General features: G+C 37.1%; 1 protein-coding gene across 4 annotated transcripts; it reads left to right on the forward strand.

Annotated features, from left to right (window-relative positions):
• Positions 1–4608: 4608 nt before the first annotated feature.
• LOC115152464 (uncharacterized) lies at positions 4609–13371 on the forward strand. Of its 4 annotated transcripts, none has more exons than XM_029697340.1 (3): positions 4609–5069; positions 5338–5536; positions 11061–13356. In XM_029697340.1, the coding sequence occupies exon 3, from the start codon at positions 11364–11366 to the stop codon at positions 12867–12869; it is 1506 nt and encodes a 501-aa protein (XP_029553200.1). In that variant the 5' UTR covers positions 4609–5069; positions 5338–5536; positions 11061–11363; the 3' UTR covers positions 12870–13356. The 4 variants fall into 4 exon arrangements, 3 of the variants coding, with proteins under 3 accessions (XP_029553200.1, XP_029553201.1, XP_029553199.1); XR_003867496.1 differs by lacking the exon at positions 4609–5069 and having other exon boundaries at positions 5111–5536; positions 11061–13118; positions 13251–13371; XM_029697341.1 differs by lacking the exon at positions 5338–5536.
• The last annotated feature ends 554 nt before the right edge of the window (positions 13372–13925 follow it).

Consider the following 13925-nt stretch of genomic DNA (forward strand, 5'->3'; position numbering starts at 1 on the left):
TGGTTAGAGTGGTGGGTCAGTAACTTGTATGGTCAAATAGACTAGTGGTTAGAGTGGTGGGTCAGTAACTGGTATGGTCAGGTAGACTAGTGGTTAGAGTGGTGGTCAGTAACTAGTATGGTCAGATATACTAGTGGTTAGAGTGGTGGGTCAGTAACTGGGATGGTTTTGTCAGATAAACTAGTGGTTAGAGTGGTGGGTCAGTAACTGGTATGGTCAGATAGACTAGTGGTTAGAGTGGTGGGTCAGTAACTGGTATGGTCAGATAGACTAGTGGTTAGAGTGGTGGGTCAGTAGCTGGTATGGTCAGATAGACTAGTGGTTAGAGTGGTGGGTCAGTAGCTGGTATGGTCAGATAGACTAGTGGTTAGAGTGGTGGGTCAGTAACTGGTATGGTCAGATAGACTAGTGGTTAGAGTGGTGGGTCAGTAACTGGTATTGTTAGATAGACTAGTGGTTAGAGTGGTGGGTCAGTAACTGGTGTGGTCAGATAGACTAGTGGTTAGAGTGGTGGGTCAGTAACTTGTATGGTCAAATAGACTAGTGGTTAGAGTGGTGGGTCAGTAACTGGTATGGTCAGGTAGACTAGTGGTTAGAGTGGTGGTCAGTAACTAGTATGGTCAGATATACTAGTGGTTAGAGTGGTGGGTCAGTAACTGGGATGGTTTTGTCAGATAGACTAGTGGTTAGAGTGGTAGGTCAGTAACTGGTATGGTCATATAGACTAGTGGTTAGAGTGGTGGGTCAGTAACTGGTATGGTCAGGTAGACTAGTGGTTAGAGTGGTGGGTCAGTAACTGGTATTGTTAGATAGACTAGTGGTTAGAGTGGTGGGTCAGTAGCTGGTATGGTCAGATAGACTAGTGGTTAGAGTGGTGGGTCAGTAACTGGTATGGTCAGATAGACTAGTGGTTAGAGTGGTGGGTCAGTAACTGGTATGGTCAGGTAGACTAGTGGTTAGAGTGGTGGGTCAGTAACTGGTATTGTTAGATAGACTAGTGGTTAGAGTGGTGGGTCAGTAGCTGGTATGGTCAGATAGACTAGTGGTTAGAGTGGTGGGTCAGTAACTGGTATGGTCAGATAGACTAGTGGTTAGAGTGGTGGGTCAGTAACTGGTATGGTCAGATAGACTAGTGGTTAGAGTGGTGGGTCAGTAACTGGTATGGTCAGGTAGACTAGTGGTTAGAGTGGTGGGTCAGTAACTGGTATGGTCAGATAGACTAGTGGTTAGAGTGGTGGGTCAGTAACTGGTATGGTCAGTCAGCCTAGTGGTTGGAGCGTTCAGTCAGCAACCGAAAAGTCAGTGGTTGGAATACCTGAGCCGTCAAGGTAAAAATCTGTCGGTGCACTTAATTTAAGCAAGGCACCTAATTTGCTCCATAGGCGCCGTACTACTATGGCTGACCCAGTAAAACAACACATTTCATCTTTCTGCTGTCTGTGTCAAAAAAAACATTTTAAAAGCTAGCTAACATATGACAGCATTGATTTTCTTTGTACAACAGTTAATATAACAATGCTGTTTATAAATCTTGTTGACATTCTTCCAAGGACACCTTGACTTGCATTACACTCTCACCGCAGAAACAAATTCTCATGAAATCACATGACTTCTAGTTAGAGAAAAGGATTCCTGTTAACACGGCCTGCTACAAGCAGGAAACAAGTTATGAACAAACCAGAAATGTGACATATTTGTTTGATAGTAACCCTGGATGAGGAATGTGTGACATGAACTGGCAGAACAGGATTCAGCAAACTATGGAGTCATTGTTTTCAGGAAGCTGTACCCATGACGATAGGAGGGACAGGAGGCAGACTAAGGGCAAGGGCAGCCACCTGAACTACTGCCCTACAAACAGCAGTCTACGCAAACAGACACCTGATCTACTTCCCTACAAAGGCAAAGAGCAGTCTAAGCAAACAGTGAATCTGAGAAAAATGGCTTTAAAGTTTGTTTTTTAGTCTATGCATATCAACCATGACCACTGATTTGACCTATGACCCCTAAAATACTGATAGTGCACTTTGCCTTTGAATGACCTTAAACAGCTGTCTGGGTAATGAAACAGCAAAGAGCAGCATCTAGAAATCTAAAGGTGTTGATCCAGATTTCTTGTTGTTTTTCTGTTTGATGGAAACACTTTGAGAGTTCTAACTACATTCCAACTATATTTATTGGTGTTATGTAGTTGTGTTGTCATGTTGTGAATGTTGTATTGTAGTAACCCTCAACTGTATTTAATGGTGTTATGTAGTTGTGTTGTCATGTTGTGAATGTTGTATTGTAGTAACCAACTGTATTTAATGGTGTTATGTAGTTGTGTTGTCATGTTGTGAATGTTGTATTGTAGTAACCAACTGTATTTAATGGTGTTATGTAGTTGTGTTGTCATGTTGTGAATGTTGTATTGTAGTAACCAACTATATTTAATGGTGTTATGTAGTTATGTTGTCATGTTGTGAATGTTGTATTGTAGTAACCCTCAACTGTATTTAATGGTGTTATGTAGTTGTGTTGTCATGTTGTGGATGTTGTATTGTAGTAATCCTCAACTGTATTTAATGGTGTTATGTAGTTGTGTTGTCATGTTGTGAATGTTGTATTGTAGTAACCAACTGTATTTAATGGTGTTATGTAGTTGTGTTGTCATGTTGTGAATGTTGTATTGTAGTAATCCTCAACTGTATTTAATGGTGTTATGTCGTTGTGTTTTCATGTTGTGAATGTTGTATTGTAGTAATCCTCAACTGTATTTAATGGTGTTATGTAGTTGTGTTGTCATGTTGTGAATGTTGTATTGTAGTAACCAACTGTATTTAATGGTGTTATGTAGTTGTGTTGTCATGTTGTGAATGTTGTATTGTAGTAACCAACAGTATTTAATGGTGTTATGTAGTTGTGTTGTCATGTTGTGAATGTTGTATTGTAGTAACCAACTGTATTTAATGGTGTTATGTAGTTGTGTTGTCATGTTGTGAATGTTGTATTGTAGTAACCAACTGTATTTAATGGTGTTATGTAGTTGTGTTGTCATGTTGTGAATGTTGTATTGTAGTAACCAACTGTATTTAATGGTGTTATGTAGTTGTGTTGTCATGTTGTGAATGTTGTATTGTAGTAACCAACTGTATTTAATGGTGTTATGTAGTTGTGTTGTCATGTTGTGAATGTTGTATTGTAGTAACCAACTGTATTTAATGGTGTTATGTAGTTGTGTTGTCATGTTGTGAATGTTGTATTGTAGTAACCAACTGTATTTAATGGTGTTATGTAGTTGTGTTGTCATGTTGTGAATGTTGTATTGTAGTAACCAACTGTATTTAATGGTGTTATGTAGTTGTGTTGTCATGTTTTGAATGTTGTATTGTAGTAACCCTCAACTGTATTTAATGGTGTTATGTAGTTGTGTTGTCATGTTGTGAATGTTGTATTGTAGTAACCAACTGTATTTAATGGTGTTATGTAGTTGTGTTGTCATGTTGTGAATGTTGTATTGTAGTAACCCTCAACTGTATTTAATGGTGTTATGTAGTTGTGTTGTCATGTTGTGAATGTTGTATTGTAGTAACCCTCAACTGTATTTAATGGTGTTATGTAGTTGTGTTGTCATGTTGTGAATGTTGTATTGTAATAGGCCTAACCCTCACCAATTTTTCAGGTGACGGAGAGACACCAGACAAGACACAGACAGCAGCAGAAGAATAGTGTCAGAGGAAGGCCCTGAAAATTGTCAAAGACCCCAGCCACCCCAGTCATAGACTGTTCTCTCTACTACCGCATGGCAAGCGGTACCGGAGTGCCAAGTCTAGGACAAAAAGGCTTCTCAAAAGTTTTTACTCCCAAGCCATAAGACTCCTGAACAGGTAACCAAATGGTTACCCAGACTATTTGCATTGTGTGCCCTCCCCCTTCTTATTTTCAAATGTCTTTTTACTGTTGTTTTATTTCTTTACTTACCCACACACACACACACACACACACCTTTTTTTCACACTATTGGTTAGAACCTGTAAGTAAGCATTTCACTGTAAGGTACACCTGTTGTATTCGGCACACATGACAAATAAACTTTGATTTGATGGAGAGAGACACCAGACAAGACACGGAGACAGCAACAGACGACACAGAGAAAGTGATGGAGAGAGTCAGAAGAGGGGAGAGCACACAGTACACAGACTGTATCACTTAAAACTGCTACAGGGATTCTAATTACTGCACTGCGTAGAGAGAGCGAGAGAGAGAGAGAGAGAGAACGAACTGTGTGGTTCATTGGTCAGAGTCTGTTAGAAGTTGTGGAGTGGTTTTTGGCAATACACTTTAGATGTATTCAAGGATTTAGCTGTTGAAATTCTGTCCTGGACCCCCTACTGGCTATGAGCTAAGCCACCAATGTCTTCAAATCCTAGGGGAGAGAGAGGAGCTGCTACCCCTGGGGGGAGAGAGAGGAGCTGCTACCCCTGGGGGGAGAGAGAGGAGCTGCTACCCCTGGGGAGGGAGAGAGGAGCTGCTACCCCTGGGGAGGGAGAGAGGAGCTGCTACCCCTGGGGAGGGAGAGAGGAGCTGCTACCCCTGGGGAGGGAGAGAGGAGCTGCTACCTCTGGGGAGAGAGGAGCTGCTACCCCTGGGGAGAGAGGAGCTGCTACCCCTGGGGAGAGAGGAGCTGCAACCAGGAGAGACTGCGACCCTGCTCGGGAAGAGCTTAACGGTTGGTGATTGTTGGGGCACGTTTGGCAGGAGCTTCAGTGATGAAGACTGCTCAACTTGCTGATGTTGCACAATGCGCCTTAGCCGTCTCAGTCACCAGGTCTCAACACAATTGAACACAACCATCAACAAAACACCAAATGATGGAATTTCTTATGGAAGAATGGTGTCACATCCCTCCAATAGAGTTCCAGACAGTTGTAGAATGTTCGCCAAGGCACATTGTAAGAGCTGTAAAGAGAGAGGGACTCGGAGAGAGAACAGGCAGCACCTGATATGTAAATGAGCAGAGCAAACGAAAGTAACTTTCAGCGACCGAATGATCATTACAGACTCTGTTTCTATTGAGAGAGAGATAAAAGGTAAGACGACAATTGTGTATTCATATAGTTGATGATATTGTTATGTGTATTCATATAGTTGATGATATTGTTATGTGTATTCATATAGTTGATGATATTGTTATATGTATTCATATAGTTGATGATATTGTTATGTGTATTGTGAGCAGACCAAGTACCTTGAGGCTCTAAAGCGGAATGGTGGAATAAACAGGAACAGATTTTCTTCATTGAAAAAAGTTCTCTATTGAGGTATTTCTTTCCTCTTAATCACTCCAACACAATCAAGGATTATCTCCCAAGGAAAACACACATCTTCTTCACAAGAACAAGGTACATAAGGAGAGTATCTTTAAACTGTGACACAAATCACGGGTGTGTCACCGCCTTAACGATCCGTCCGTGGAGAGTTCCCTTCTGGTGGTGGTCCGTATCCGTGGTGGCCATTCTCCAGAGGTAGTTTGTTCCCTTCATCTCCCTGTCGAAAGGTACGTCCTCTCCCTTGGAGAATGCAAACACACTTTTTTTCTACCCCTCTGCTGGTTCCCTCCTCTCTCTTGTAGGGGAAAGAGAATAGCTCATTAGTACCGTCAGCTGTGCTTCACTGCCTCTGATCACCTTGACTCACATGCCGGGCTGGGCTACTGTCCGTGGGGGCAGCCTGCCCTCTGGTGGTCCTTCTAAGTATTCATATATTTGATGATATTGTTATGTGTATTCATATAGTTGATGATATTGTTATGTGTATTAATATAGTTGATGATATTGTTATGTGTATTCATATAGTTGATGATATTGTTATGTGTATTCATATAGTTGATGATATTGTTATGTGTATTCATATAGTTGATGATATTATGTGTATTCATATAGTTGATGATAATGTTATGTGTATTCATATAGTTGATGATATTGTTGTGTGTATTCATATATTTGATGATATTGTTATGTGTATTCATATAGTTGGTGATATTGTTATGTGTATTCATATAGTTGATGATATTGTTATGTGTATTAATATAGTTGATGATATTGTTGTGTGTTTTAATATAGTTGATGATATTGTTATGTGTATTCATATAGTTGATGATATTGTTGTGTGTATTAATATAGTTGATGATATTGTTATGTGTATTCATATAGTTGATGATATTGTTATGTGTATTAATATAGTTGATGATATTGTTATGTGTATTAATATAGTTGATGATATTGTTATGTGTTTTAATATAGTTGATGATATTGTTATGTGTATTCATATAGTTGATGATATTGTTATGTGTATTAATATAGTTGATGATATTGTTATGTGTTTTAATATAGTTGATGATATTGTTATGTGTATTCATATAGTTGATGATATTGTTATGTGTATTAATATAGTTGATTATATTGTTATGTGTATTCATATAGTTTATGATATTGTTATGTGTATTCATATAGTTGATGATATTGTTGTGTGTATTAATATAGTTGATGATATTGTTGTGTGTATTAATATAGTTGATGATATTGTTATGTGTATTAATATAGTTGGTGATATTGTTATGTGTATTCATATAGTTTATGATATTGTTATGTGTATTCATATAGTTGATGATATTGTTGTGTGTATTAATATAGTTGATGATATTGTTATGTGTATTCATATAGTTGATGATATTGTTGTGTGTATTCATATAGTTGGTGATATTGTTATGTGTATTAATATAGTTGATGATATTGTTATGTGTATTAATATAGTTGGTGATATTGCTATGTGTATTAATATAGTTGATGATATTGTTATGTGTATTCATAGAGTTGATGATATTGTTGTGTGTATTCATATAGTTGATGGTATTGTTATGTGTATTAATATAGTTGATGATATTGTTATGTGTATTCATATAGTTGATGATATTGTTATGTGTATTAATATAGTTGATGATATTGTTATGTGTATTAATATAGTTGATGATATTGTTATGTGTATTCATATAGTTGATGATATTGTTATGTGTATTCATATAGTTGATGATATTGTTATGTGTATTCATATAGTTGATGATATTGTTATGTGTATTAATATAGTTGATGATATTGTTATGTGTATTAATATAGTTGATGATATTGTTATGTGTATTCATATAGTTGATGATATTGTTATGTGTATTCATATAGTTGATGATATTGTTATGTGTATTCATATAGTTGATGATATTGTTATGTGTATTCATATAGTTGATGATATTGTTATGTGTATTCATATAGTTGATGATATTGTTATGTGTATTCATATAGTTGATGGTATTGTTATGTGTATTCATATAGTTGATGATATTGTTATGTGTATTCATATAGTTGATGATATTGTTATGTGTATTCATATAGCTGATGATATTGTTGTGTGTATTATATAGCTGATGATATTGTTATGTGTATTCATGTAGTTGATGATATTGTTATGTGTATTCATATAGTTGGTGATATTGTTATGTGTATTCATATAGTTGATGATATTGTTATGTGTATTAATATAGTTGATGATATTGTTGTGTGTTTTAATATAGTTGATGATATTGTTATGTGTATTCATATAGTTGATGATATTGTTGTGTGTATTAATATAGTTGATGATATTGTTATGTGTATTCATATAGTTGATGATATTGTTATGTGTATTAATATAGTTGATGATATTGTTATGTGTATTAATATAGTTGATGATATTGTTATGTGTTTTAATATAGTTGATGATATTGTTATGTGTATTCATATAGTTGATGATATTGTTATGTGTATTAATATAGTTGATGATATTGTTATGTGTTTTAATATAGTTGATGATATTGTTATGTGTATTCATATAGTTGATGATATTGTTATGTGTATTAATATAGTTGATTATATTGTTATGTGTATTCATATAGTTTATGATATTGTTATGTGTATTCATATAGTTGATGATATTGTTGTGTGTATTAATATAGTTGATGATATTGTTGTGTGTATTAATATAGTTGATGATATTGTTATGTGTATTAATATAGTTGGTGATATTGTTATGTGTATTCATATAGTTTATGATATTGTTATGTGTATTCATATAGTTGATGATATTGTTGTGTGTATTAATATAGTTGATGATATTGTTATGTGTATTCATATAGTTGATGATATTGTTGTGTGTATTCATATAGTTGGTGATATTGTTATGTGTATTAATATAGTTGATGATATTGTTATGTGTATTAATATAGTTGGTGATATTGCTATGTGTATTAATATAGTTGATGATATTGTTATGTGTATTCATAGAGTTGATGATATTGTTGTGTGTATTCATATAGTTGATGGTATTGTTATGTGTATTAATATAGTTGATGATATTGTTATGTGTATTCATATAGTTGATGATATTGTTATGTGTATTAATATAGTTGATGATATTGTTATGTGTATTAATATAGTTGATGATATTGTTATGTGTATTCATATAGTTGATGATATTGTTATGTGTATTCATATAGTTGATGATATTGTTATGTGTATTCATATAGTTGATGATATTGTTATGTGTATTAATATAGTTGATGATATTGTTATGTGTATTAATATAGTTGATGATATTGTTATGTGTATTCATATAGTTGATGATATTGTTATGTGTATTCATATAGTTGATGATATTGTTATGTGTATTCATATAGTTGATGATATTGTTATGTGTATTCATATAGTTGATGATATTGTTATGTGTATTCATATAGTTGATGATATTGTTATGTGTATTCATATAGTTGATGGTATTGTTATGTGTATTCATATAGTTGATGATATTGTTATGTGTATTCATATAGTTGATGATATTGTTATGTGTATTCATATAGCTGATGATATTGTTGTGTGTATTATATAGCTGATGATATTGTTATGTGTATTCATGTAGTTGATGATATTGTTATGTGTATTCATATAGTTGATGGTATTGGTGTGTGTATTCATATAGTTGATGATATTGTTATGTGTATTCATATAGTTGATGATATTGTTATGTGTATTCATATAGTTGATGATATTGTTATGTGTATTCATATAGTTGATGATATTGTTATGTGTATTAATATAGTTGATGATATTGTTATGTGTATTCATATAGTTGATGATATTGTTATGTGTATTCATATAGCTGATGATATTGTTGTGTGTATTATATAGCTGATGATATTGTTATGTGTATTCATGTAGTTGATGATATTGTTATGTGTATTCATATAGTTGATGGTATTGTTATGTGTATTAATATAGTTGATGATATTGTAATGTGTATTCATATAGTTGATGGTATTGTTATGTGTATTAAAACCTGTTACATCTAGGGGGCAGTAATTTCACGGCTGGATAAAAAACGTACCCGATTTAATCTGATTATTAGTCCTGCCCAGAAACTGGAATATGCATATAATTATTAGCTTTGGAGAGAAAACACTCCAAAGTTTCTGAAACTGTTTGAATGGTGTCTGTGAGTATAACAGAACTCCTATGGCAGGCAAAAACCTGAGATGCTTCTGTTCAGGAAGTACCCTGTCTGAACATTTCTTGCCCTTCTTTATTATCTCTGTCGTTTACAAAGGATCTCTGCTCTTACGTGACACTTCTCACGTCAACAATGGAGTCTCACAGCCCGGGAAAAACAGGAATGATGTCATTCAAAGCCCTGGCTGAAGCACACGAGAGCAAATGCTGAGTGGTCAGTCAATGGACTAAGCCTTAGGCGCGTGACACGCCCCGCCCCCGGCTTTCGGTTTTTTCCTCAGTTTACAGACAGGCAGATTCCCGGTCGGAATATTATCGCTTCTCTACGAGATAAATTGCATAAATATTGGTTTTAAACAGCGGTTGACATGCTTCGAAGTACGGTAATGGAATATTTCGAAATTTTTTGTCATATTTTGCGTCATGCTCGTGGCCGAGATTTAGCGTTGGGATAGTGTCTAGAACGCACGAACAAAACGTCGCTGTTTGGATATAACGATGGATTATTTGGGACCAAACCTACATTTGTTATTGAAGTAGAAGTCCTGGCAGTGTATTCTGATGAAGAACAAGCAAGGTAAGAACATTTTTCTTATAGGAAATGTGATTTTGGTGAAGGCTACACTGGGTGGGTGTCTAAATAGCTAGCCCTGTAACGCCGGGCTATGTACTTACATTATTGCAAAATGTGCTTCATCCGAAAAGCTATTTTAAAATCGGACATATCGAGTGCATAGAGGAGTTCTGTATCTATAATTCTTAAAATAATTGTTATGCTTTTTGTGAACGTTTATCGTGAGTAATTTAGTAAAATCACCGGAAGTGTTCGGTGGGAATGCTAGTTCTGAACGTCACATGCTAATGTAAAAAGCTGGTTTTTGATATAAATATGAACTTGATTGAACAGACATGCATGTATTGTATAACACAATGTCCTAGGTGTGTCATCTGATGAAGATCATCAAAGGTTAGTGCTGCATTTAGATATGGTTTGGGTTTATGTGACATGATATGCTAGCTTGAAAAATGGCTGTGTGATTATTCCTGGCTGGGTACTCTGCTGACATAATCTAATGTTTTGCTTTCGCTGTAAAGCCTTTTTGAAATCGGACAGTTTGGTTAGATAAAGGAGAGTCTTGTCTTTAAATAGCTGTAACATAGTCATATGTTTGAAAAGTGTAAGTTTTCGGATTTAGAGGAGTTTGAATTTCGCGCCCCGCCCATCATTGGATATTGGAGCAGACGTTCCGCTAGCGGAACGTGTAGATGTAAGAGGTTTTAATATAGTTGATGATATTGTTATGTGTATTAATATAGTTGATGATATTGTTATGTGTATTAATATAGTTGATGATATTGTTGTGTGTATTAATATAGTTGATGATATTGTTGTGTGTATTAATATAGTTGATGATATTGTTATGTGTACTAATATAGTTGATGATATTGTTGTGTGTATTAATATAGTTGATGATATTGTTATTTGTATGAAAGACTTCAGGAGAAATAGTTGGAAGGACCCCCATGGAGAGGCCTGTACCAAGTTCTTCTGACCCACTGTGGTAAAGGTTGCTGAGAGAGATACCTGGACACACCTGTCGCACTGCAGACGAGTTCCTGATCCAGAAGAAGATGGGTCTTCACCAGTTCCTGATCCAGAAGAAGATGGGTCTTCACCAGTTCCTGATCCAGAAGAAGATGGGTCTTCACCAGTTCCTGATCCAGAAGAAGATGGGGCCTCACCAGTTCCTGATCCAGAAGAAGACGGGGCTTCACCAGTTCCTGATCCAGAAGTAGATGGGGCTTCACCAGTTCCGGTGGTGCAGTGTGGCCCTACTCTGCGTTAGCACAGGAATGCTAATAAGAACAGTAGGTTGTCCTCTTGTGGGAAAACTGACAGAGGGTGAGATATGTCCCGAGCCAAAGGGGTCAATGCAGGCCCGGAGTAGTGGCCCAGAAGTAGATGATAATGACAGGAGTCCTGAGCCAAAGGGGTCAATGCAGGCACGGAGTAGTGGCCCAGAAGTAGATGGTAATGACAGAAGGAGTCCTGAGCAAGAGGGACCAACGCAGGCCTGTAGTAGTGGCCCAGAAGTAGATGGTAACGACAGAAAGAGTCCTGAGCCAAAGGAACCAACGCAGGCCTGTAGTAGTGGCCCAGAAGTAGATGGTAATGACAGAAGGAGTCCTGAGCCAAAGGAACCAACGCAGGCCTGTAGTAGTGGCCCAGAAGTAGATGGTAACGACAGAAAGAGTCCTGAGCCAAAGGAACCAACGCAGGCCTGTAGTAGTGGCCCAGAAGTAGATGGTAACGACAGAAGGAGTCCTGAGCAAGAGGAACCAATGCAGACCTGTAGTAATGACCTAGAAGTAGATGGTAACGACAGAAAGAGTCCTGAGCAAGAGGGACCAATGCAGGCCTGTAGTAATGGCCTAGAAGTAGATGGTCATCGTAGAAGGACAGCCCTGCTGGGACCTCACAAACATGAGGACAATTTGTTCTTATCTAGAGCAGAAATGGTTGCCAACCTGACATCCAAAGAAAAGGACTGTTGGGTGTGTGGGATGGGTCCGGTTAAGGTAGGGGCAGGCTTGACACTTATGGGAGTCCCAATAGGGGTAAACTTTACTATAGCATTGGCAGGAAAAATACCTTTTAATACTATGACCAACAATGTTAAGGTATATAATCAACCCAATGTATCCTATTACCTGAGGCCTGGTAATGTCTCAATCCCACCCATTTCAGTGGCTGGGGTGATGACTGCCCCTTGGTGTATTAGAGGATATGGAGACCACCATTTGGGTGAATTGAAATGTAATTGTACTATGAATCTTAATGGATCAAATGCTTGCAATTTAACAGTAATACAGGAGAATGGTCAGGCAGATAAGGAACCATTTAAAATGTGGGTTGACAGATATAGTACAACTCTGAGAGGAGCCCCAAATGGCACCTATTGGCTATGTGGTAAGATGGCTTACTATAGCCTGCCCTCAAACTGGGGAGGTACTTGTACTGTTGGGTTTGTGGTGACAGCTATGAGAACCGTTCCAAATAATGAGAGGGATCTGATGGCTCTGTTTAGAGACTACAAACTTCCTGGAATGAGGAGAGATAAGAGGTCTCTAGCTGACATCACTCACGCTCAGGCACCTGCCTCCAGGTTCTTTGGTGTGTTTTTCTCTGGGTATGGAGTTGTATGTGCCCTAGACCAAATTCATGACATCTCTAGACACAGAGAGAAAATTGGCAATGCTAGTAGAAATGCCCTGGAACAATTGAATGGGGAACTAAAATAATTGCTTAAGTTATCTCTGCAAAACAGAGAGGCTCTTGACTATCTTCTGGCAGGTCAAGGGGGCTCTTGTGCAATCATTGGCGATGAATGTTGTATTTTTGTTTTGTTTTGTTCTCCCAGATCACTCTCCTAATGTGACTGATCTCGCCACTGCTGCTAAGAAAAATCCCCCAAAACCAGAGTGGATGCTTGCAACTTGGTTGGAATCCCTGTTTGGAAGTTGGGTTTGCAGCGGTGGCTGGGCAGCAGCGTGCGTTTTTTGCTTAGTTTGCCTGATTATTATTAACTATATATTATTGTTATTATTATAAGGCTATCTGTGCCTCCTAATAGTAAAGGCTAATAAGATCTCAGCAGCTGTCATGTTTAATGCTCCTTTCAGAGGACGATGGGACTGATGAGCTGCAGACTCTGGATGAGCTTCCATTTCCCCCTGTCGTGTCTTTGGCTATGCCGGATTAAGTGATATGACATGCTAACTTATAAAATTATTTCTCTGTAATTAATATTACCTGATTAAGCTAATCATGTAAATGTAATTAACTAGAAAGTCGGGGCACCACAGAAGAACGTTTATAGAGCTGTTATCTTCTGAATAAACTCTTAAAATACTTAGTAATATTTTACATCGATAGCAGTCAATCTTATCTTATTTTCAATCTCATCATGAAAGTTATAAATTCTTGGTTATCTTCACGAACCCTGGCTAACAAGTTGAATCAGCAATACAAAATTGGGTTTAATTATTTATTTACTAAATACCTAACTAATCACACAGAATTACAAATACACAGAATTCATATGATGTCATACAGAAAACGTCCTGGTGGACTGAGCCTGTATCATGGCTGGTTACACAAAGGAAAGGGGGGTTGGGCTTGAATGAAAGAGCGGGAAGATTTAGGAACACAGAAACAGCAGCTATGCTATCGTAAATACAGTATCTTATGCATTCTAAATTACCGCCCATTTGGAAAAGGAAAATGCAATAAATATTTACTCTGAGCTGCGCTTCGGTAGATTGGTCGTAGATGCTGGCCGTGGTTGGCCAACAGAT

This window comes from Salmo trutta, chromosome 17 (assembly GCF_901001165.1).
Source record: "Salmo trutta chromosome 17, fSalTru1.1, whole genome shotgun sequence".
Taxonomy (NCBI): Eukaryota; Metazoa; Chordata; class Actinopteri; order Salmoniformes; family Salmonidae; genus Salmo; species Salmo trutta.

What these genes read in the sequence shown, in the direction of transcription:
- LOC115152464 (XM_029697340.1), top strand. Translation starts at nt 11,364, where the DNA reads ATGGGGCTTCACCAGTTCCGGTGGTGCAGTGTGGCCCTACTCTGCGTT.